The sequence below is a fragment of the Salvia hispanica genome, chromosome 3 (assembly GCF_023119035.1).
Source record: "Salvia hispanica cultivar TCC Black 2014 chromosome 3, UniMelb_Shisp_WGS_1.0, whole genome shotgun sequence".
In the NCBI taxonomy this organism is placed as follows: Eukaryota; Viridiplantae; Streptophyta; class Magnoliopsida; order Lamiales; family Lamiaceae; genus Salvia; species Salvia hispanica.
In genome coordinates this window covers 5745008-5767618 of record NC_062967.1, presented here as the reverse complement: position 1 = coordinate 5767618, position 22611 = coordinate 5745008, and the positions used below count along the sequence as shown (strand labels likewise).

Below are 22611 nucleotides of genomic sequence, written 5' to 3'. Positions count from 1 at the left end.
AGCTGATGACGACAATGTACGGAGGAAGTGGACGAATGACGAGAACGTCGGGCTGTCCAAGGCTTGGGTGACTGTTTGCGATGATCCTCTCCAGTCGAACAATCAGAGGATCGTCAACTTGTGGGCTAAGATGGCAGCAGCCTACAAGACACATTGCCCGAATGGGAAGCCACACAGTTGGGAGGAGTGCCGGAAGCAGTGAGACCGAATAAGGGTTGCGGTCACCCGATTTGCGGGGTTGTATGTCAACAACCTCCGTATGAAGACCAGCGGTCAAACTGACGATGATGTCAGGAGGATCGTGGAGTCACAGTTCCCCTTGAAGAATGTTTATAAAGAGTCCACCTTCTGAAACTGCTATGAGGTGCTGATGGATTCCGAGAAGTTATGGGCGGGTGTCGATGCTGGCTGGCCGAAGAAGCAGCGGCTGAACCTTGCCGGTGACTACAGCAGCAGCGGTGGTTCCACGAGCTCCCCGACGATGCTCAGGAGTTCCCGTCCCCTCCATCATTTACTCGCCGCACCCGCCTGGTTGGTCAAAGGACGGAGCAACGGGTCCGTTCTAGGGGAGTCGCCCAGGGGTCCCAGGAGGTCCAGTCGGCATCCCCCCTACTTGCAAGTCAACAGCCGAGCTCGCTGAACTCACGCGTCAACAAGCGTCGATGAACATGTGGAAAATCGTCAATCAATGGAAGACGGCAGATGACCCTGTGGAGAAGGGGTTTCTTTATGAGATCCTTCAGAGTATGCAGGCCGATTTGGGCCACACACGTAGGGCCATGGGAGACGAGGGGGACTCAGCTGCGCCAGATTTGGGGACCCGGGTAGCGGTGACGGCGGCGATGAGGAGTGAGCTGGGGATCGTGTGTGGAAGCAAGATGGTGTTTTTTTTTTTAATTATGTAATTTTTTTTGTACTTTTTTTTAATTTATATAAATAAAATTATCACATTTTTCCGTATCTGTGTCGCAAATTTAATTCCGTATTTTGCGTGATTGTAATTTATTTGTTTTTTATAATGTTGTTGGCCTATGACTAAGCTATTGCTTGTCCAGTTTCTTGTCCTGATGAGGCAGAACTCCGCAGAAGGGATTTGTTATCCTAATGATAGGGTAGGAGGTGTTTTTAGCTGGATTATGGCTGACCTAAAGCATTGAAGAATGAAGATGCTCCAAGTAAAAATATGAACATTATAAGAATATGTAAAATAATTAGTCACGATTGTAATTAATTTTATCAACCTATATAAACGTGTTGTGAAAATGGCGTAGCATAGGAACAGACAACATTCTACAACTTTCGTTACTTAATCCAATCTTCAACCGGAGCAGGTCGCCGGCGGAATGGCGGATGATGATTTGCCGCCGCCAATTAGGCTAATGAACTTCGTATCGGAAGATCAGGTTTAACCCTAATTTCGTAACCAATATAATTATGACTACTGCTGTTGCGTTAATTCTAGGACATAAAGCTCCGGTGTGGTTGGGCTAATCGTTCATACTATCAGTTGGCAGAATCTCGGAAGAACAGGGGGCCAAGAGTTGAAGATGGTACTGCTCAGAGAGATAGGCCGCTTTTCGAGGTATGTCTCTCCATTTTGCATTCCTATTTTTACCTTTCTTTCTTATTGCTTCATTTAGGGCTTGACTACGTCTGGAATGCTCCATCCTGTTAATTCTTGTGAGGAATTTAGCATTTTTTCAGTTTATGAAACTGTTGTTTGGTTGCAACTCAACTTAAGATTTCGCCTGTTTTTCTTGTAGCTTCACCTTTTTTATTTTTGCACAATCACACTGACAATTTTGATCAATGGATTTGCTATCTCAACTTACTCAATGATACTCTTTCTTGTACATAATGTGGAAGGGTATTATGAATGTCAACAAATTTTGGAGCATCATTTCTGTCTCACTCTACCTTGAAAATTACAGATTTTAAAGGAAAATAAGGATAAGAAAGATGCTGAATTCAACGAACGCTTCAAGCACAGTAAGTTCTTCAGTAACTCTGAAACCGTATACTTTCACTACAGTAGAAAATAGTGCACTTCTTAATTTTTCTTCCCAGTACCCTTATTTTGCGCACATCTTTACAAAAATATTAAACACGAGTTACGCGACCCATCATTATCGACATTACCTAACACAAAAATCAATAATGTGGAGCCCTTTATTCACTCACAAAACACAATACCTAACTTTTATTTCTCGTTTTGTATCAATGTGTGCGCTATTTCATGGGACGGAGGAACTAGTATTTTTTGTTTTACAACATCGTAATGACATTCTATTGCCCCTCGAGAAACAACAATCTAGTTGTGAACTTGAGAACTGGACCAGTAGACCAGAATATTAGTTCTAGCATCCCTTATAATTAGTTTACATGGTGAGGCTTATATAAGTTGTTGATACTACTACTACTACTACTAGTTTCACTTTGCTTGTCCTTCCCCTAAGCTTATAATTAGATATATTTAGATGCACATTCTGAATTCATGACCCTGTTACTTACGGATTCTACGTGCAGGGCCTCCAAAAGCTCTGGATGAAGATGAGACTGAGTTTCTCGATAAATTGGACATGGTGAGGCTATTCTTGCTGTTTACTTATTAAGTGCAACTGTAGTAAGGGGTAGCAGATTCCTTGCACGAACCGTTCTTCATTGACTGCAATCAAAATATATTTTGCTATTGATGTTCCAAAATGTCAATTTTCATTATTTTTTTCTGCACCATAGCAAATGGAGTATGTATTATGATTATGGACCTTGGAACACAAGTACTTTACTTTTATTTCAAACAGTTTCTATTGTAACTCAATTTACGGAGTTTTTGAACTTTTATAAACCTTGGAATACAAGTACTTTGCTATAATTTCAAATAGTTCCTATTGTAAGTATATCTCAAAGTTCTTCAAACTGATTTCAGCTAACATCAAGTAATTTTCCAGTAGAGCATATTATATGGTTCCAAAATTGATTATATCTGATGCTACTTTCTTTGTCTTCATCAGTGCCCCTAAATCGTCTTCATATCAACTTAGAATCTGATGAACACAGTTATAAAATGAAAAAGGAAAGACACAAAATGGTTTGAAATAGAAACCTCTTTCATGGAGTGACAGCATGAGCTTTTAGAACCGTGATTGTTGGTGTAATGTTGGCTACACTGCAGTCAGAAAGTTGAAGGTCGAGAGAAATAGGAAGTACGATTGTAAATGAAGCAGGTGTTTTGTTGAAGTTATCATGTCTGCATATGTACTTTTAAATATGAATCTCAGGGAAACTCGTGTGCCCTCTTACATGTATTCTTACTATAGGGATAAGTTTGTATAGCTTTTGATTACCCCTTACAGTCCAGGAGAGAACATGAGCGACAACTTGCAGAAGAAGAAGAGCGGCATCTGCGTAGTTTTCAGGTATTTTCCTTTATCCCTTCACCTGAATGTTCAATACCAATTTGGCACATAACTAATCTCATCTGTATTCTTGGATACAGGAAGCAGTGGAATCACAGTATAATGTGGTTCGCGAGCTAAAGGAGATTCCTTCAGCTCCTAAAGATCAGGTGATTATGAAATACATAATGTGCTGATGTGTTTTCCCGGTTTATGTTTGACTATATGGAGCGCCATGATTACGTTTTGGGTATATTGAAATATTTGTAGAGATGACTCTACAAATATTTCAATATACCCAAAACGTAATCATGGCGCTCCATCAGGTAGGGAAAAAATTGGGAGGTATATGATAGATCTTCATGGCTGTAGAATCAACATAGGTGCGAGGAATTTTAAATTATTGATGTGGAAGAAGCAAAGGCGGTTCAAATAATCATATACACATAAAATGATAAAATGAAAGACAGATTAGATTATTTAGGTTTCTAAACTATGCACTTGGAGTCATGGAATTATGTTTACACTGGCCAAGCAACTCAAATGATTTCAAATCTCGGCTGTAGGTAGTTGTTCATATTGTTTTCGAATCCATTCTCCGATAATCATATATGCCTAAGAATCAAAGATCGATTAGATTATTTAGGTTTCTAAATTAAGCTCTTGGAATTATGTTTCTGCTAGTCAGGATTTTAAAAATATTTCGAAGTCCATTTTGTGTCGATGTAGTCGTTTCCTCATTTTTGTACTCCCTCCGTCCCAGTTTAAGAGTAAGATTTAGTTATGGCACGGGTTTTAAGAAATTGTTGGAATGTGTAATAATTGAAGTGAGGTAGTGGTTGTTAGAGTGTGTAATAATTGAAGTGAGGTAGTGGAAAGTGCGACCCTTTTGACTTTTTGTATGTTTAGAATTTTGTTTTGTTTTATTTTTATGCAAGTAATGGCATTTGGGTGTAAATTTGATGAATAATGGGGATAAATTTTATGTCCAAATATGGTAGATTCTAAATGTGACTCTTAAATTGGGACAGACTTAATTGACAAAATGTGACTCTTAAACTGGGACGGAGGGAGTAATATATTGTCGTGCAGGATAAAAAAAGTTCAGTGGGTGGGAAGAAGAATCCTCCACCTCGGCCTTTAGGCATGGTGATCAAAGTGATGCCCCAACCTAAGAAAGCAAAAGTGGAAACTACAGATTGCAAGGAACCTGAGAAGGCTACTAACATAACTGGTTTGGTTTCATATAGTGATGATAGTGACAATGATGATGACTGATAAATATGCAAATATTCAGCTTTAGTTTTTGACTTTTGATACTAAAATTGTTGAAAGATTTCTTAGTTAGTTTAGTTGGCATTATTCTCTTTGTTTTTATGCAAGTGATTCTTTCTTTATACATATATTTATGCACATGATCTCCATTAAAGTCAATAATGTAGTTTTGTTCGCCTTCAATGACGTCATGCATGACATGTCTAGCTCACTTATATTATATACTACTCATATTTCAATATTCGAGGAGTTGGTGGGCAAGTTATACTTGCTGTCTCCTTTTTTTGTTGCGTTGTCAGCATACTGCCATTAACGTATAAAATATGTGCAAGATTTTTATTTTAGCATTTTCTGTTTTTTATCTATTCCAAGTGTGTGTAAATTGAGTAGCATATGACATGGAAGTTAAATGATTACTACAAGAGTGAAAACTTGTGTTAAAAATGTAAAAGAGAATACAGTAAAAAGGGGAAAAATTGGTGTTGGTGATGTTTATGAGTTAGGAAGCATCAGCAGCTGAGGTATGAAGCGCAACTAATGAAGCGTAGAAGCCATCGTTGATGTTGATCAGTGTTTCATGCTTTCCTTTCTCCACTATCACCCCATTCTTCACCACAGCGATCACATTGGCTCCTTTGATGGTCGACAGCCTATGTGCCACGACGACTGTGGTCCGGTTCACCATAACCCGGTCGAGCGCATCCTGGACCACTCTCTCCGACTCTGCGTCCAATGCGCTCGTGGCCTCGTCGAGCAGCAGTATCTTTGGAGCCTTGATGATGGCACGCGCAATGGCAACGCGCTGCTTCTGCCCTCCGGAGAGCTGGACCCCTCGCTCCCCCACCATCGTGTCGTACCCGTTGGCCAGCCCGCTGATGAACTTGTGGGCGTTGGCTAGCTCCGCTGCAGCAATGATCTCTGCCTCTGTTGCATCGCCTCCCTTCCCGTAGGCGATGTTGGCCCGGATCGTGTCGTTGAACAAGACAGGCTCTTGGCTCACTAGCCCCATCTGCTGCCTCAGCCACTTGAGCTGGAACTTTTGTATCTCAACTCCGTCGATGCTTATATGGCCGGAATCAGGATCGTAGAATCTCTGCAACAACGAGATGACCGTTGATTTACCGCTCCCGCTCTCCCCGACCAACGCGACAGTCTTGCCACAACGTATGGTGAGGGAGAGGTCACGCAGGATCTGAACATCTGGCCTTGTTGGATATTTGAAACTCACATGCCTCAGCTCTATCTCTCCCTTCATATTCTCTAGCTTCTCACCGGATTCATCGCTTGGATCGATCTTCGACTCTCTATCAAGAATCGCAAACACTGAGGCAGCTGCGCCCTTGGCCTTGGTTGAGTCCGGAGCCAACGAGCTCGACTGGGAGATCGCGATAGCCGCCATTGTTAGAGCAAAGAAAACCTGCAACATTAGGCTAATTAGATTTCATTCAACCGAGCATCAGTTTATTCATGTATAGTTTGCTGGTACTTACACGAAACACATCAGAGAATGTGATCTTGCCATCCTGAACAAGGCGTGCTCCAGCGTAGAAGCTCGTGGCATAGACGAGAAACAGCAAGGCGAACGACAACCCAAACCCGATGCCACTAATAACCCCTTGTTTAATCCCATTCTTCATTGGCCCCTCGCACTTCACTCTGTACATTTCCATCACCTTTTCTTCTGCGCAGAAGGAAGCAACGGTGCGTATACTTCCAACTGCGTCATTTGCAACCTGGCTGGCTTCTTCGTACATGGCCTTCGCATCTGCGCTGAAGCCCTTCATGAACTTGATCTGCACAACTCCACTGAGTCCTATGAGAGGTATCATAGCAAGTATGATTAGTGCCAACTGCCAACTTGCTTGAAAAGCAATGCCTAGTCCCACAATAGCCGAGGACAAGTCTTGAACCATTTGGGCTAGCGCGTCGCCTACTAGAGCACGGACACTAGCAGCATCAGATGACAGCCTTGCTCCGATCATACCACTTGAGTGCTCAGGCTCATCATACCAAGAAACCTCCATCCTAACCGCCTTCTCGAAGCACATGAGCCTAATCCTCTTGATCAGCTTGTTCCCGGCCACCCCAAACAGATAGGTCCTGGCTGGATACGCCACTAGTGAAACAACCCCTAGCCCCACGAACACCAACGACCACAACTTTGAGTCCTTCCGTAGCTTAGGTGCCGTCTCAAAGAAAGTCTTGATCACACTTGATATTAAGATCCCAAATATAGGCATCACTGCACCATTAATAATTGCAGATATGGTTCCCAATATCAGCACCGGTACCTCGGGCTTATTTAGATAGGCAAGGCGATGAATGGATACGTTGGGTGGCTTCTCAGAGGAACTACCACCTTCTTCCAAAGAGGGGTTGATTGCCGGAGGCGGACCAAATGACTGACGCCGACTGCTGTGCCCTATCTCGGAGGAGCCTCCTCTGCTAATGGAGCGGATGAATGACATCTTCCGGCTTGACTGTCGACCAGAGCCCATGCTCGCCTCTCTTTCGTTGTCATCAACGTTGTCCGAGTCCTTGTTGGATTCTTGCAAGCGAATCAGCTGAGAATACGCCCCTTCTGGATCCTCCAGCAGTTGATCATGTGTACCTTTCTCAACCATCTTTCCTTGATGAATGACTGCAATCATATGAGCATTCCTGACCGTGCTGAGGCGATGGGCCACGATAACTGTGGTTCTGTTCACCATAATCCGGTCCAACGCCTCTTGCACGACTCTCTCAGACTCTGCATCTAGTGCACTTGTAGCCTCATCTAACAGTAGAATCCTCGGGTCCTTTAGGATCGCTCTAGCAATGGCGATTCTCTGCTTCTGGCCTCCGGAAAGCTGAGTGCCGTGCTCACCAACCATGCTATCCAGCCCCTGAGGCAACTTATCAATGAATTTAGCAGCATTCGCTAGCTCTGCAGCCACTCGGATTTCCTCTTTAGTCGCGCCCTCCTTCCCATACGCGATGTTATCCATGATGCTACCTGTGAATAGCACCGGTTCTTGGCTCACAAGGCCGATCTTCGACCTAATCCACTTGAGTTGGAGCTCCTTAAGATTTATTCCATCGATCAGCACTTGGCCGCTTTGGGGGTCGTAGAACCTCTCTATCAAGCTCACAACTGTCGATTTTCCACTCCCACTCTGCCCAACTAGAGCAGCCGTCGTCCCACTAGGGATGAAGAGTGAGAAGCCTCGGAATATCTGTTCATCCGGCCGTGCAGGGTAGCTGAAATAAACATCACGTAGCTCTATATCCCCGCGAACGTCTTGGAGCTTCTTCCCCCTGCTGTCATACGCGTCTATCTCCGGCTTCCTGTTAATAGTCTCGAACATCTTGTAAGCCGCTGCTCGGCCCGCTGCAAAGGCAGTCATGCACGGGGACGCCTGCCCCAGAGACCTACAACGTAAAACAAGAAGACGATTACATAACTATTACGATGAGAGAACGCAGCAAGTTTTTTCGTTACACACATTGAACCAGTCAGCACTGCGACGATCACGTTGAGCACCTCGCCACCGGTGTAACCTTTCTCCAATATCATCTTTGCACCAAACCAAACAGCCAGAGCATAGCTGCAGAATATGATGAACATAGCAGACCCAAAGCCTAATCCAGTAGCCAATCCTTCCTGCACCCCTGAACTATAAGCCTCAATCAGGGACTTCTCGTACTGAGCCACAGCCCGCTTTTCGCCAGTAAACGACGCCACCTGGATCATCCAAAACATTCAGTATCAAATCAACACAAATAAACAACACTCAGGCACAAATTTGTGTGATTTCAGCTCAGCATACCGTCCTAATGGAGCCAATCGTCTGCTCCACCACATTCGCGGCCTTAGCATAAGCGCTCTGGCCACGAGACGCCATCTTAGACAAGACAACGGACATGACACCACCGGAGATCACAAGCAAGGGAATGGATGACAGCATGACCAAAGTGAGAAGCCATCCTTTTATGAATGCAATCACAAAGCCACCAACAAATGTAGCCACCAGCTGTATGAATTTCCCAACCTTCTCCCCCATGGCATCTTGAATGAGAACTGTGTCGCCAGACATTCGCCCCACAACTTCCCCGGTGTTGGTTTCCTTATCGAAGAAAGCAACATCCTGCCTCAAGATTGTTTTCAGATACAAACTCCTAATTCTTGCTGCTTGCCTTTCCCCAGTGATCATCCAACCACTCACCTCTACAAAATCATCATCCAATTATCATAACTTGAACTAACATGAAATGAATGGGAAAGTTTTCTTCTAAAACAGAATGTGCTTACGCAGAAACGCCGCAGCGCCACACCCCAAAGCCAAATACACAAACTTCAATGCTACCTAGAATGCAGTTGGAACAGAGTAAGTCAAGGAATAGAGACAAATGGAAGAAGAGAGGCAAATGAATTACCTTAGAAACAACAGAAACAACGTTGTTGGTCTGGTTTTGGCCGAAGGAATCGACAAGCTCCCCAAAGAGGACTGTCATGAGAGGCATGGAAACCCCGTTGCCAATGGCGCCAATGGAACCGACAATCATGAGCAGTTTGTCGAAGGAATCAGCAAAGGCAAACAGCTTGTGAAACGGGACAGCGTGCTCCTCCGTTTTCTCTTTGCTCCCGTATCCTTCTGCACCATTTTCATGGCTCTCCGATGTGGATGCTTGCATCCTATCAACGCCAACACAATCTTCTTGTAGCTGATTCACACACAACTATATTTATCAACACCAATCCAATCTCCTTTCTCATCCAAACACAATTACATATACATATATATGTATTAGTAGTCACACCAACTCAACAAAGTCCTCACAAATTCATAATTAAATATCTTATTTCTATTGTTTTTCACAGAGAGGATAGCACTAAAAAGAGATCAAGATTGGTTAGGTGTAAAGTGATGTTTTTGTTGGAAGGAGCAGAAAACTAAAGTCATCACCTTCTTCTTTCCCTTTTCACATATAATCACTCAACAAACTAATTCTAGAACTTTAAAATCAAATCAGAGAAGAAGCCAAATCAGGATTGTAGGAATCAGATTTGCATCAGTTAGGAGAGAGAAGGAGAAGGAGAAGAAGAAGAAGAAGATACTCACCAACAGCAACACAGAAAGCTCAACAAGAAAAGTACAAAAGCAACTCCTTTACAGAGAGAGAAAGAGAATACCTGTAATAGAATATTAAGGATGATGGAGCAGCAAGCTGAGTTAGTCCTAACAATGTAGTAATGTGAAGGAAAGTATAGAATTGAATAAAAAAAATAAGAGACGTGTAATGTAATCTAAGGATGAGAGAGGGAGATTTCTAAAACTAAACTCAAAATATTTCTATTTATAGGTGGAGAAGTTGGCAGCAACCATTTTTTTCAACAAGAAAAAAAAGTGTATATGCTTTGCGTGGTGAGAAAGCACTTGGTGAACTTGCATCGCATCTTCTAAGTATCTGTTTCTACATGTGCAGCTGGATTCGTCTCTACTATACTACTGTTTTATTTCGAAATAAATGCTTCAACACTCATTATAGATTGTGTAAGTAGTAGTATTATTATAGCAAGATTTATTATAAAACTATAGTTGAAATTTGATTCACTTGTTATATTTTATTCTATTGTTCACGTAATAGCTCATGTCATAATTCTTGGACCACTTAATCCTTTAAAAAGGTTTTGTTTCATACTACTACTTATTCTTTGTGATATTTGTATCTATATTAAAAAATCAATATGGAATCAAAGTACAGACTAAAACTAATTTTAACTATTTTTGTTCATATATAGTTTATTTTTTTCTCATTATCTCTCCTACTTTTTCTTTCAATTGTCATGTACTAATAAACTTGTGTTGTTTTCAAAATCTCTATTTTTATGGAACAAATGTAGTATGTAAATTTTTATGGAACAAATGTAGTATGTATAATTACACAATCAACTTAATAGTTTGATTTTTGTAAATGACAGAACTAAAAAAACCAAAATTTAATGAACAAGACAAAGAAGAAATAATAAAATAAAAATTAGAAAGAGACAATAAGAGTAAATTAAATTCTGATAAAGAACAAAATTGCATTTTTAAAAACCACTAACATTCACAAACAACAAATTTCTATTTTTATAAGAATGACTATAAAGTCATACTACTAAATTACTAATATTCTTGACGACTAAAACATCTTTACGGACATAGTGAAATATTGTCTCTATAATAAATAGATGGGTAATTTAAGCCAAAACAAATACTCCTAGTAATTTTTTCTTTATCAAATTAGTGATGGTCAAACAATTAGACCTCATGTTTTAAAGCTATACAGCTAATATATATCCATAATGCATCAACTTTCATGTCATTTTTAAACATATCATGCATCTTACAATCGACATCTTATTATTATTATTATTATTGGAGACTGTGTTATGCTTCCATATCAGTATAAATAAATGTAGTAAAAGATTTATGGGTTTCGTATTAAATTGTGCCTTAATTTATGAGCTAGTGCGTTCCCCAATATATAATATTTGATAAATAAATAATACTATTACTCTACTAGGCATTAGCAACGGCCAATAAATGTCTTATCCTTTTTTTAATAGTCCAGCGAATGAATCAGTTAAATGTATGTAGTATATTATAATCAAAAGGCTGGTAATAATAGCAAAGGCCAAATTCAATGGAAAGTTGGAGTTGGAGTTGGGGCATCGCCACTACAAATAGATACTATGTATTTTTATAATTTGTAATGAGACAAGAAAAAGTGGCACTACTAGATATTTAAATAAAAGGTCGCTATTTTAAAATGCAGATAACGTCTTATGAAGTTAATAAACGTGGAAGATGTAAAAAGTTTGCAAGAGAATTGAGAAGAATAACTCATTTATTTAAATTGCATCACATTATTTCATGTGTAGGTTAGGCATATTTCAGTTAATTATTTAGGTTGCAATGAAGTAAGTATAATTAATTGAGTCAAAGTAGGTGGAGCGTTCACAATATGAATAGCTCACAAGAATCTTCGCTTTCCTTGGAAAGAAAGCCTCACCCATACTGGGCCGGCCCACACTTGCATTTAATACATCACACTAACATACAGAGTAATCTAGTGAGCAATAAAGACACATTCCAATCTACTCATACTATTTTCTCTTAGGTAAATTGAATGGTTAACAACAGTAAACCTAGATGGTATCCGAGATTAAATTTATAATGTGTTTGATTCATGAGATTCAACCTCACAACTCAATTCTAGATGGATAATCATAAAATAATTAATTTTAGCTAATCCCTTATGACTAAAATAAACTCACAACTCAATCATATATTGTATCTTGGTATTATTTGATCTTTCAAACCGAACACCACCTTAATATTTCTATAATTGACAATCACAAAACTCGTTGCTTCTAAATTGATTATGGTTTTCGTAGTCATAAATTATCACATTTTGTTTACAATTCATAACCAACCATATTTTGCATATAAATTAAAATTTCAAATCTTTTTAGTTATGAATCGACAACCACAGATATTTAGAGTCGTAAATTTAAGTTAATTCATGCAAATTAAGAGCAAAACAACACTTTAAAATATATATGGAGTACTATATTCTTCTCAAATTAGTTGAGTTGTACTTTAATTTAATCTTAAAACTATCAATTTTTTAAAATCTCGTGTCCAAAATAAATGAATCATTTAACTTAGACAGAAGAGTATACAATTTAAATCATTTTTAAATTTTTATAGTTAAAAAATAATAACAAAATAAATATTTTGACATGAATAATCATTGTCCAGAAAAGATAGTGAATATATTTTATTTTCGAGCTCAGTCATGTGAACTCTATTTTAATAACACTGTGTTTCAATTCTCATTCATTCTTTCTTATCTTATTTAATTTAGAAAGAATTTCAAGTTTGGAAGTTTTGTAGCAAAGCCGGAAGATGGGCTTTGTTGACGCACCACGTCATGAGCCGGGCCCCGGTTCGCGGGCGTGGCTGTGAGCAGACAATCCCGACCGGAATGACACTCGACCCCTGAACCGGAACAACATGAACCGGGTTCCCCCACCCGTAGTCCACCTCCATGAACCCGAGTCTCCCCCACTCCGATATAAACAGCGTCCGGTACTCCAACGGCGGCGCAAACGGGTCCGGCCCCGTCGCCTTTCCCGCCCACTTTCGAAACTCCTCCGCCAGCCGCGCCTTCCCCTCCTTGATCAACTCCACCACCTCGAACACGTCCTTCGCCACCACCTCCCGCCTCGTCGCCGTCACGGTCACCGGAAAAAAGCAGTTGCCGTAGAATCCCTCCGGCAGCGGCGGCTCCACCAGATTCCGGCAGTTGGCGAAGAAGACCAGCTTCACCTCCGTCTCCTCGTCCAACGCGATCACCTCCGTGCGCCGCCGCCACAGCGCCGCCGCCACCAACTCGAATGTGGAGCAATTCTTGCCGCTCCGTTGCCGGAATTCTCGCTTCAGCTTCTCAATCTCGTCGGTGGATACTTCGATTATGGCCGGCTCGAGCTGGTGGTCCGGAAGAGGGGGGAAGGACATGGGAAGGGGAACGGAGGGCGATGGTGGGAGGAAGTCCCGGCGCCACTCCGGCGGGGTAGTCGGCGCCGGAGCGCCTCGGGCCATTTCTCCGACTGCTTTGAGGAACTGCGCCGCGCCGAGACCGTCGCATATGCTGTGGCAGAATATCAGCCCCATCACGAATCCGTCGCAGCCGAATTGTGTTACCTAAACATGCAAAAGTTGTGATCTAAATGGTAACCGAATATAAGTATTGCAGTGGCCATGTTTGGTAGGGGTGATTACTAGGGATGAAATTTTATGAACAAAAATGGCAGATGAGTTATCACTTCTACCCAACATGTCATAATTGTTTAATTCGCTAATTTTGAACCAAAGTTTGTTTAATTGTGTTACCCTATAGTAAAATATATATATAGGTGGCGTTCGGCTTCGCCATGACAAATAATCATGAGACTATCCATCTAGGATTAAGTTTTGAGATTATTTTAGTTAGAGGGGGAGGCTATGACTAATTATCATAAGACTATCCATGTAGGATTAAATTGTAGGGTTCAATCTTATGAACCAAACATGATACATATTTAATCATGGGATTTAATCTTGGCAACCGAACACCCCACAGTAGATTGTTTAATCGTTTGACACTATTGCGAAAATCACAAAAATTATGGTTTAATTCGCTACTTTTCCACGGTTATGAGATTAAGAAGTCTGCCTACCTGCATTTGCACCAGAGGATCTACGCCGTCAGTCTGTGGCGGCGGAGGAGGCAGCAGCTTCTCATAAGGAATAGACATGGCGTCGTCCAAGTAATTAACATCATCCAAGCTACAATCAGCCAATGCATCCACCACCCAAATCCCATCTCCGGTACAAGCAATCTGAAGCTCATTCTCATCAGAAACACGCAACTTCCCCGCCAGAGGATAGTAAGGAACCAACGCTTTAGCCAAAGCTTCATGTATCACCTCCACCGCCCCCGGTCCGTGTCGGAACACATGAAGCGTTCGGGCGTTGCACCGCAGCGCCGGCAGCCTGTCCACCACCGATAACTCGAGAATACCCGATGGCGTCGGCCCCGAAGGCGCAACGAACCCCTTAGCGCGTGTTGTCACTGAGAATTCCATCTCTGTTTTAATTGATTGGCCATGGAATGTTTTGGAAGATTTTTATAAGTTGAGTGTGAAATCGGTGCTTGGCTTAGAAGCATGTTCAATCAATTGTTTGTTGTTTTAAGTATTTCTATACTACCACTAGTGTTAGGTGTGGGCATATACATGCCTTGCAAGCAAGCAAGAAAGAAATACTAGTCCTATAAAATAAGAATTTAGATAAATACATACGGAATATAAAGGATTGAAGATGTGTCTTTTCACAAATTGATATATATGGAGTATAATGTAATGGAGAAATATAATACACTTGTGCATATAAGGTATATAAAGGTACGTACTTGGCCTTTTATTTACTATCACAATCTGATCTATATCTATATATATTGGTATAATACTTCCAAGTAATAAAATTACCAAAAAATTGAATCATGTAGCAGCCATATGCAAGGCCACAAGTGATGCATAGAACCCATCTTTAATACTAATAAGAGAATCATGCTTCCCTTTCTCCACAATCATTCCATTCTTCACCACCGCAATCACATCAGCATTCTTGATCGTCGACAGCCTGTGCGCCACCACCACCGTGGTCCGGTTCACCATCACCCGATCGAGTGCATCCTGCACCACCCTCTCGGACTCCGCGTCCAGAGCGCTCGTGGCCTCGTCCAGCAGCAATATCTGCGGGGACTTCACAATGGCCCTCGCTATGGCGATCCTCTGCTTCTGCCCGCCCGACAGCTGGACCCCACGGTCGCCAACCGTGGTGTCGTACCCCTGCTGCAGCCCGCTGATGAAGCTGTGGGCGTTGGCCAGCTTGGCCGCGGCCGTGATCTCGGCCTCTGTGGCGTTCCCTCCCTTGCCGCCGTAGGCTATGTTGTCTCTGATTGTGCCACTGAAGAGGACTGGCTCTTGGCTCACTAGTCCCATATGTTGCCTTAGCCATTTTAGATTCATCTTCTGGATGTCGATTCCATCAACGGTGATCACGCCTGAGTCGGGATTGTAGAATCTCTGGAGCAGGGCGATCACCGTTGATTTCCCACTCCCGCTCTCCCCCACCAGCGCCACTGTCTGGTGAAAACAAGACAAAGAATATGTTAGAAGCACAATCACATAATAAATTCAACTTCAAATCATCATGATTTTAAAAATGATTTGTATACTACTATAATTTACCTTGCCACTGTGAATTGTGAGTGAGAGGTCTCTGAAGATTCTGATATTAGGCCTAGTAGGATACTTGAAGCTAATATGTCTTAGCTCAATTTCCCCTTTAAAATCCTCCAAGATGGTGCCAGATTCATCACTGGGGTCAATGTTTGATCTTCTATCCAGGATCGCAAATATGGAAGCCGTTGCGCTCTTGGCCTTGCTCGAGTCCGGGGCAAACGTGCTCGATTGGGACACAGCGACGGCCGCCATGTTTATCGCAAAGAAAACCTGCACGAACACGGGACAATATCAATACAAGAAAAACGAGTATATATGCATGTACCGTCCACTAGTGTAGTGCTTACACGAAACACATCTTCGAACGTAGTCTTCCCAGACTCAACAAGTCTAGCTCCAGCATAGAAGGCCGTGGCGTAGGCGAAGAACAACAAGGCTAAAGATAGCCCAAAACCGGTGCCACTAATCAATCCTTGCTTTATCCCCATCTTCACTGGCCCTTCACACTTTTTCTTGTACATTTCCATAATCTTATCCTCTGCACAATACGAAGCCACAGTTCTAATTGTTCCAACAGCATCATTAGCCACTTGACTTGCTTCCTCATACATCACCTAATAACACAAACAAGAGTTATGTAAGTAAGCCTATCAAGGTTTCTTTTTAGTGAAATTGGTCCCTGAAACCACGAACTTTGACCAAATTCAGGTATTTCCCACGGACTTTAAATTGGTCTAAAATATCACAAATTTCACGTTCTCCACGAACCTTAGCATCGGCGCTGAATCCCATCATGAATTTGAGTTGGACATATCCATTGAGAGCAATGAGAGGCACCAATCCAAGAACAATCAAAGCCAGCTGCCAGCAAGCAAAGAAGGCTATAACTAACCCCACAATTGCAGAGGAAAGATCCTGCACAATCTGTGCCAAAGCATCTCCAACTAGAGCTCGAATAGTAGCTGCATCGGCCGACAGCCTCGCGCCAATCACCCCACTCGAATTCTCAGCCTCGTCAAACCAAGCAACCTCCATGTTCACCACCTTCTCAAAACACATCATTCGGATCCTCCTGATGAGCCTGCAACCCGCCACGCCAAAGAAGTACGTCCGTAGCGGGTACGCCACCAGAGACACCACTCCCAGAGCCACAAACATGACAGCCCAGAACTTGGAGTCCTGCCTCATCTTGTGAGGCGGCTCGTAGAATGTCTTGATCACAAGTGACAGTAGGATGCCAAAAAACGGGACTATCGCCCCGTTTACAACTGCAGCCAAGGTGCCAGCTAATAGAGCCGGCGCCTCAGGCCTGTTGAGGGCGGCCAGGCGCGACAGAGGCACCTCAGGGTGCTTCTTCTTGTCAGAAACAAGCTCCAACTCCTCGTACTCGTTCCTCGAAACACTCACCCCTCTGGATAGGCTAAAAGAGATGGATATTGAGTTGTGGCTTCCACTTCTGAACCTGGATGATCTCCGACTCAATAGATTCGCGAGCGTTGGCTTCTGGCTCGCTTGCCTGCTGTACTCATCCGCATATTCTGGCTCCTCCACAGCCTCATCTTCTTCGTTACGCGCTTCTTGAAGCCGTATGAGCTGAGAATATGCGCCTTCCGGATCCTCCAACAATTCCGTGTGGGTGCCTACATGTCCAGATTGTGACAGTCTCTAAATAAGCAACCAAACAGTTTATAAACAGCATAATAAGCTCTATCAAATATACACATACCTTTCTCAACCATCTTTCCTCTATGAATGACTGCAATCATGTTAGCATTCCTAACTGTGGTTAGACGATGCGCGACTATCACGGTCGTCCTGTTCACCATGATCCGATCAAGCGCCTCCTGAACTACTCTCTCCGACTCTGCATCCAGCGCGCTTGTAGCCTCGTCCAGAAGCAAAATCCGCGGATCCTTCAGAATAGCCCGGGCTATGGCAATCCTCTGCTTCTGCCCACCGGATAGCTGAGTCCCGTGCTCACCAACCCAAGTATCCAACCCCTGCACAAACATGTCCACCATTCACAGTTAATCCAACAGCTTATCTATTCTAACCAATCATGCAAAGTAAAACGTTATAAACAACATTACCTGCGGCAACTTATCAATGAATTTAGCAGCATTAGCAAGCTCAGCCGCGCCTCTGATCTCTTGATCAGTGGCGCCATCCTTGCCATAGGCAATGTTGTCCTTGATGCTTCCCATGAACAACACCGGCTCCTGGCTCACGAGCCCGATCTTCGACCTGATCCACTTGAGCTGGAATTCCCTGAGGTCGGTCCCATCGATCAAAACCTGACCACTCTGTGGATCGTAGAATCTCTCAATGAGGCTAACCACGGTGGACTTGCCACTCCCGCTCTGTCCCACCAAGGCGGCAGTGGTGCCACGTGGAATGCTAAGAGAGAAGTCAGTGAAGATGAGCTCAGTAGGCCTAGCTGGATAACTGAAGCATACATCTCTCAGCTCAATATCTCCAGCAATGTCGCTCAACACCTTCCCTCTGCTGTCGAATGGATCGATCTCCGGCTTCCTGTCAATAGTCTCGAACATCTTGTAGGCCGCGGCTCGCCCTGCTGCGAACGCTGTCAAGCAGGGAGAGGCTTGGCCCAGAGACCTGTGTGGATGAAGAATTGGATTTTAATTTTATTTTTTTGAAATTTGAGATATGAGATTGTTGAGAGAATGAGATGATGATATATAACTCACAGTGAGCCGGTTAGAACAGCGACGATGACGGTGAATACTTCACCACCGGAGTGACCCTTTTCGAGAATCATCTTGGCGCCGTACCAAACGGCCAAGCCGTAGCTGCAAAACATCATGAACATGACAGTGCCGAGGCCGAGCCCCGTGGCTAGGCCTTGCTGCACAGATGATTTGTAAGCGCTGTCGAGAGACTTGTTGTACTCACTCACTGCCCTCTTCTCCCCTGTATACGAGGCAACCTGCCCACGCACACACGTCCAGTTTTTCAAATTTTATTTTAATGTGTAAATTTGAAATTTTAATAAATTATTCAAATTTTGTTCTATTTAAATAGATATACTATGAAATTAGAGATTGACAAAAAAAAAAAAAAAGAATTAAAAATGTAAGTAGTGGGAACCATGGAAATATAGGTTTGGTCTATCATCTATGAATCTATGTATTTATTATGAAGGATTGTAATTGATTAGCATAATACCATAATAATATTGGTAGCTGAATAATATTGGTAAGACTCAAATTTGGATCAAAGGTTTATGAGTGCTCAAAGATAAAAACAATTAATACATATAGTTGTGAATTCACCTTATTTATCCTAGAATTCACGGTCAAAAAACTTCTTAGTTGAGAATTGACATTAATTTGTCTACAATCGCAACCAAAATCTTTTTATAATAGTGAAATCACATATTTTGGCATAAATTCAAAACAACAAAGCTTTTCTTTCTTTTTTTAAACTGTGATCTGATCGTATTTTGCCAATATATAATTCATAATCACAAAAATGGATTATATATTAAAATATCTTTTTAATCTATATAGCTATCGTTATTTTTATTGCATAACAAAAAAAACTACTCACAGTTCTAATGGCGCCAATGGTTTGCTCCACCACAACCGCCGCGGCAGCATAGGCGTTCTGGCCGCGCGATGCCATCTTGGCGACGACTTGCGACATGACCCCGCCGGAGATCATGAGCGGCGGAATGGACGACATCATGACGAGCGTGAGAAGCCAGCCTTTGGCGAAGGCGATGATGAAGCCTCCGAAGAAGGTCGCCATCAGCTGCGCGAACTTGCCGACCTTCTCTCCGATGGCGTCTTGGATGAGGACCGTGTCGCCGGACATCCTCCCGATGACTTCTCCCGTGTGGACCTCCTTGTCGAAGAAGGCGATGTCTTGCTGCAGAATGGTCTGTAGGTACAGAGTTCGGATCCGAGCGGCTTGTCTCTCTCCGGTGATCATCCAACATGCCACCTCTGCTCATCATCATTCACACATTCATATTAATTACTTCCCAAAAAAAAGGAAATAAAAGAACACAAGGGTTATATTAATGATGAATTAATATTGAAGAACTAATCAAAGAATTGAATAGGGTTTTACTTAGAAATGAGCTAAAGATATGGTCATTTGCCTGTAAAATCTAGGTAATTTCTTGTTTGAATAATAAAAATTCCATTGTTCAATTTGATGTAGTAATTGGTTTTATATATTTTTTATATTATTAATTTCTTAGGACAAATTCACAAGAATTTTATATATGTGCACCAATTTAACATCACATTTGTTTAAAAAAAACAATATGGGACAATTGAAATTTTTTACGTGATAAAGCTTATCAAAATTTGACTAAATTTTTGTGATTTTATAGATAATTAACCATATACTCTACTATTGAAATGAAGTACTTTTTTGGAATTTTACATGAATTGCAAAATTCATAGACTTTTGGGCCACAAATAATGAGAGAATTTGATGACATACACTCACGCCATTTATTCACTTTCGGAGTATACATACTAGGATTAGTAGTCAATCAGGTTCAAAAAAATTCGAATTATTGATAAAGTGAAAATTGGACCATTTACCAAATTCCAAAAAGTTCTCAAGTTAATACTAATTTGACCAAAAATATTAAGTAAGCTAAAAATCTAAATTTTGATAATTCATGTATTTACTAGCAATTAACCTCGACCGAATATATTTATACACACACACTTACGAAGAAATGCTGCAGCGCCGCAGCCAAGCGCGACGTAGACCAGCTTAAGCGAGACCTCGCACACGACGGGAAGCACGTTACCCGTCTGCGTGCGGCCAAAGGCATCGGCCAGCTCACCAAAGAGCAAGGCCATGAGAGGCGGGTTCATTCCGTTGCCGATCGCACCCAACGTCCCGACCAACATGAGGATCTTATCAAGCCAATCCGAGAAAACAAATAATTTGTAGAATGCAACCACGTTCTTCGCCTCCGCACCGCCACCACCGCCGCTGCCGTCTGCCAAAGCCTCTTCTTCTCCGCCCATCTTTTACTTATTAAAGTCTTGCTTTGGAAATTGGCAATAAATAGTGATCAATTAATCAGTTTCTTGCCATAGGCATGGAAATGGAGATGAATGAATAATTAATCAAATAATGATAAGAATTATGTATAAATAGATATATATTGAGAAGAACAATTCAAGAGCCGGAGGAAGTGAATGTAAACATATATAGAAAAAGGCAGTAGCATAAGTTAGTTGGGTTGGCCGAATGATTGTATTTTTCTCAACGAGTTTTGAACACTGATTAATTTTTTAATCGATTTGGACTTTGCCAACACAAACTACCGATGTTTGCTTTTTTATTTCATAATTTAGACTTCTTCTTTATTTGCAAAAGACATGTAAACTCACTTTGGGCGTAACATGTGTGTTCATTTTTAATTTACTAATCATGTTTATGCGTATCTACCAACATTTTCTCTGACTTTCTTTTTTTTAGTACTACAAAATCCAAATATTGAAAATTGAAACTCAATATTTTTGATTCACAAGAATAATTTTCGATTTCGAAATATGTGAAACATTAACATGATCAAGTCATGAATTTCATCATTTTCAAGATTTATTTTTATGCAACTATCAATTTATAGTTTATGTCAGTGACACATATAGAAGGTCAACTTTGTGAAAACAAAGTGGCATATTCAAAGTTCAAATCCCTCTGAAAAATAAGGCTAGGTTAACTATTAAATAAGGTGGTTATTAATTTGTTTCTCTCCACTTTGTAAGCATAGGTGACGTACAAATATAAAATAGAATAAAATAATTTAAAGATATGAAAGTGAAAGGCAAACTAAATCTTAGGTATCCTAAGAAATAGTACAAATTAATTTGTCAATATCAATAACCTAAGCAACACTTATCTACATATATAAACTAAGCAATTTTTTGCATAAGTTATAACTAAATTATGGTAATTTATTTAATAGGAGTAATAATTATTCAAAACGAAACAAAAAAACGAAAACAGAGAACAACTCAAGTATCCTTGATAACATAATAATGCAGAAAGAGGATGTTAGTCCTCTTCAACAAGACAGACAAAATAAACAATGTATCTCAAATAAATTAATGAGCAATGGAAGAGGACTACTTCCAAATAATATAATGCATCAATCAATTATATACTTATCTAATTTCAATAATCAACACATAAAAAAGTAGTAAAATGGTGAGGAAAATTTTCAACATATTGCCTATTCGTTTTAATAATGTTATTACTACAACATATCTATCTCCAAGTCAAACTTATTCCCTCAACTAAAAGATTCTCCAATTTCAGCCAAAACATTCATTTCATTTCACCACTTGAATTCAAAAGACAATAGTAGTAACTAGTTTGTATTTGTATTCTCTTATCAACATTCATAATTGCTAGTTTTATTCATGAATATTAATTGATTTTTGTTCACAATTGTTAATTTTATCCACGATATATTGCATGTATTTATAGCAATTTACTTTTCTTTGGAAAAAATTGTCACTTTTTTTAAAAACAATAGTGATATAAAATGTAGTATTCATTGATTAAAATTGTTGTGGGTGGAGTTTATCCGTTACTTAATTGTTTTCAGTACAATGCTAATTAAGATTACTCGTTCTTAGTCTCCTCCTATAATATCTCAAGTTAATTTAAATTGAAAAAATAATCCACCAGTTTAATCTCAAGTACTCTAAATATTCTTACAATAGAGGTCCATCATCACACGTACTACATATATTCAAGTCACATATAGCTGTAATATTATTAATGTCGTGTGTGTGTGTGTGTGTGTGTATATATATATATATTCCTTTCAAACAAAGTGGTGAATATGGGTTGGTGGAGAGACATATGACAACTTGTAGGATTTGGACCTAATTATAAAATTGATTTGGGGGAAGTAAATCCGTGTTGGTCTCTGTAATTAATTAATAATTCTATATAAAACTGAATTCAAACCTAATACATTATTTTATCTTGCTACCAACTTCTCTCAATTTCAATATCTATCTAATCCAATATTAATCATTTGCTACACGTAATTCTTCTGATTTTGACAGCAAAAGTGAAAGACGTAGGTTCTGATTAAGAGAGTTAATAACA

The 22611-nt window shown here is 40.8% G+C and overlaps 4 protein-coding genes across 7 annotated transcripts; 1 reads left to right on the top strand and 3 right to left on the bottom strand.

Annotated features, from left to right (window-relative positions):
- Positions 1–1256: 1256 nt before the first annotated feature.
- LOC125215060 (PSME3-interacting protein) lies at positions 1257–4792 on the top strand. Of its 2 annotated transcripts, XM_048116365.1 has the most exons (7): positions 1257–1403; positions 1508–1582; positions 1932–1989; positions 2527–2582; positions 3354–3416; positions 3497–3565; positions 4488–4792. In XM_048116365.1, the coding sequence occupies exons 1-7, from the start codon at positions 1344–1346 to the stop codon at positions 4671–4673; spliced, it is 567 nt and encodes a 188-aa protein (XP_047972322.1). In that variant the 5' UTR covers positions 1257–1343; the 3' UTR covers positions 4674–4792. The 2 variants fall into 2 exon arrangements, with proteins under 2 accessions (XP_047972322.1, XP_047972323.1); XM_048116366.1 differs by lacking the exon at positions 1932–1989 and having other exon boundaries at positions 3359–3416.
- Positions 4793–5064: 272 nt separating this feature from the next.
- On the bottom strand, positions 5065–10090 carry LOC125215059 (ABC transporter B family member 4-like). 3 transcript variants are annotated; one of them, XM_048116361.1, is made up of 7 exons: positions 9844–10090; positions 9087–9374; positions 8962–9016; positions 8480–8877; positions 8156–8394; positions 6161–8081; positions 5065–6087 (listed from the first exon to the last, which is right to left on the bottom strand). In XM_048116361.1, the coding sequence occupies exons 2-7, from the start codon at positions 9342–9344 to the stop codon at positions 5170–5172; spliced, it is 3789 nt and encodes a 1262-aa protein (XP_047972318.1). In that variant the 5' UTR covers positions 9345–9374; positions 9844–10090; the 3' UTR covers positions 5065–5169. The 3 variants fall into 3 exon arrangements, with proteins under 3 accessions (XP_047972318.1, XP_047972320.1, XP_047972321.1); XM_048116363.1 differs by having other exon boundaries at positions 9773–9855; XM_048116364.1 differs by lacking the exon at positions 9844–10090 and adding an exon at positions 9617–9730.
- Positions 10091–12452: 2362 nt separating this feature from the next.
- On the bottom strand, positions 12453–14328 carry LOC125213577 (acyl transferase 5). The gene is made up of 2 exons (XM_048114200.1): positions 13921–14328; positions 12453–13405 (listed from the first exon to the last, which is right to left on the bottom strand). Exons 1-2 carry the CDS (start codon positions 14326–14328, stop codon positions 12575–12577), a joined length of 1239 nt encoding a protein of 412 aa, XP_047970157.1. The 3' UTR covers positions 12453–12574.
- A 222-nt stretch (positions 14329–14550) lies between these two features.
- On the bottom strand, positions 14551–20642 carry LOC125213576 (ABC transporter B family member 4-like). The gene is made up of 9 exons (XM_048114198.1): positions 20204–20642; positions 19060–19457; positions 18198–18436; positions 17580–18105; positions 17216–17489; positions 16258–17129; positions 15837–16103; positions 15496–15759; positions 14551–15390 (listed from the first exon to the last, which is right to left on the bottom strand). The coding sequence occupies exons 1-9, from the start codon at positions 20505–20507 to the stop codon at positions 14743–14745; spliced, it is 3792 nt and encodes a 1263-aa protein (XP_047970155.1). The 5' UTR covers positions 20508–20642; the 3' UTR covers positions 14551–14742.
- Positions 20643–22611: the final 1969 nt, after the last annotated feature.

Coding starts and splice junctions, on each gene's coding strand:
- LOC125213576 (XM_048114198.1), bottom strand. CDS start 20,507: ATGGGCGGAGAAGAAGAGGCTTTGGCAGACGGCAGCGGCGGTGGTGGC. Junction 18,106..18,197: donor GCTGTTCTAACCGGCTCACT/GTGAGTTATATA, acceptor TCATCCACACAG/GTCTCTGGGCCAAGCCTCTC. Junction 17,490..17,579: donor TCATTGATAAGTTGCCGCAG/GTAATGTTGTTT, acceptor ATGTTTGTGCAG/GGGTTGGATACTTGGGTTGG.
- LOC125215060 (XM_048116365.1), top strand. CDS start 1,344: ATGGCGGATGATGATTTGCCGCCGCCAATTAGGCTAATGAACTTCGTA. Junction 1,990..2,526: donor CAACGAACGCTTCAAGCACA/GTAAGTTCTTCA, acceptor TTCTACGTGCAG/GGCCTCCAAAAGCTCTGGAT. Junction 3,417..3,496: donor GGCATCTGCGTAGTTTTCAG/GTATTTTCCTTT, acceptor TCTTGGATACAG/GAAGCAGTGGAATCACAGTA.
- LOC125213577 (XM_048114200.1), bottom strand. CDS start 14,328: ATGGAATTCTCAGTGACAACACGCGCTAAGGGGTTCGTTGCGCCTTCG. Junction 13,406..13,920: donor ATCCTCTGGTGCAAATGCAG/GTAGGCAGACTT, acceptor TTGCATGTTTAG/GTAACACAATTCGGCTGCGA.
- LOC125215059 (XM_048116361.1), bottom strand. CDS start 9,344: ATGCAAGCATCCACATCGGAGAGCCATGAAAATGGTGCAGAAGGATAC. Junction 8,878..8,961: donor TGGCGCTGCGGCGTTTCTGC/GTAAGCACATTC, acceptor ATGATTTTGTAG/AGGTGAGTGGTTGGATGATC. Junction 6,088..6,160: donor CATTCTCTGATGTGTTTCGT/GTAAGTACCAGC, acceptor CTAATGTTGCAG/GTTTTCTTTGCTCTAACAAT.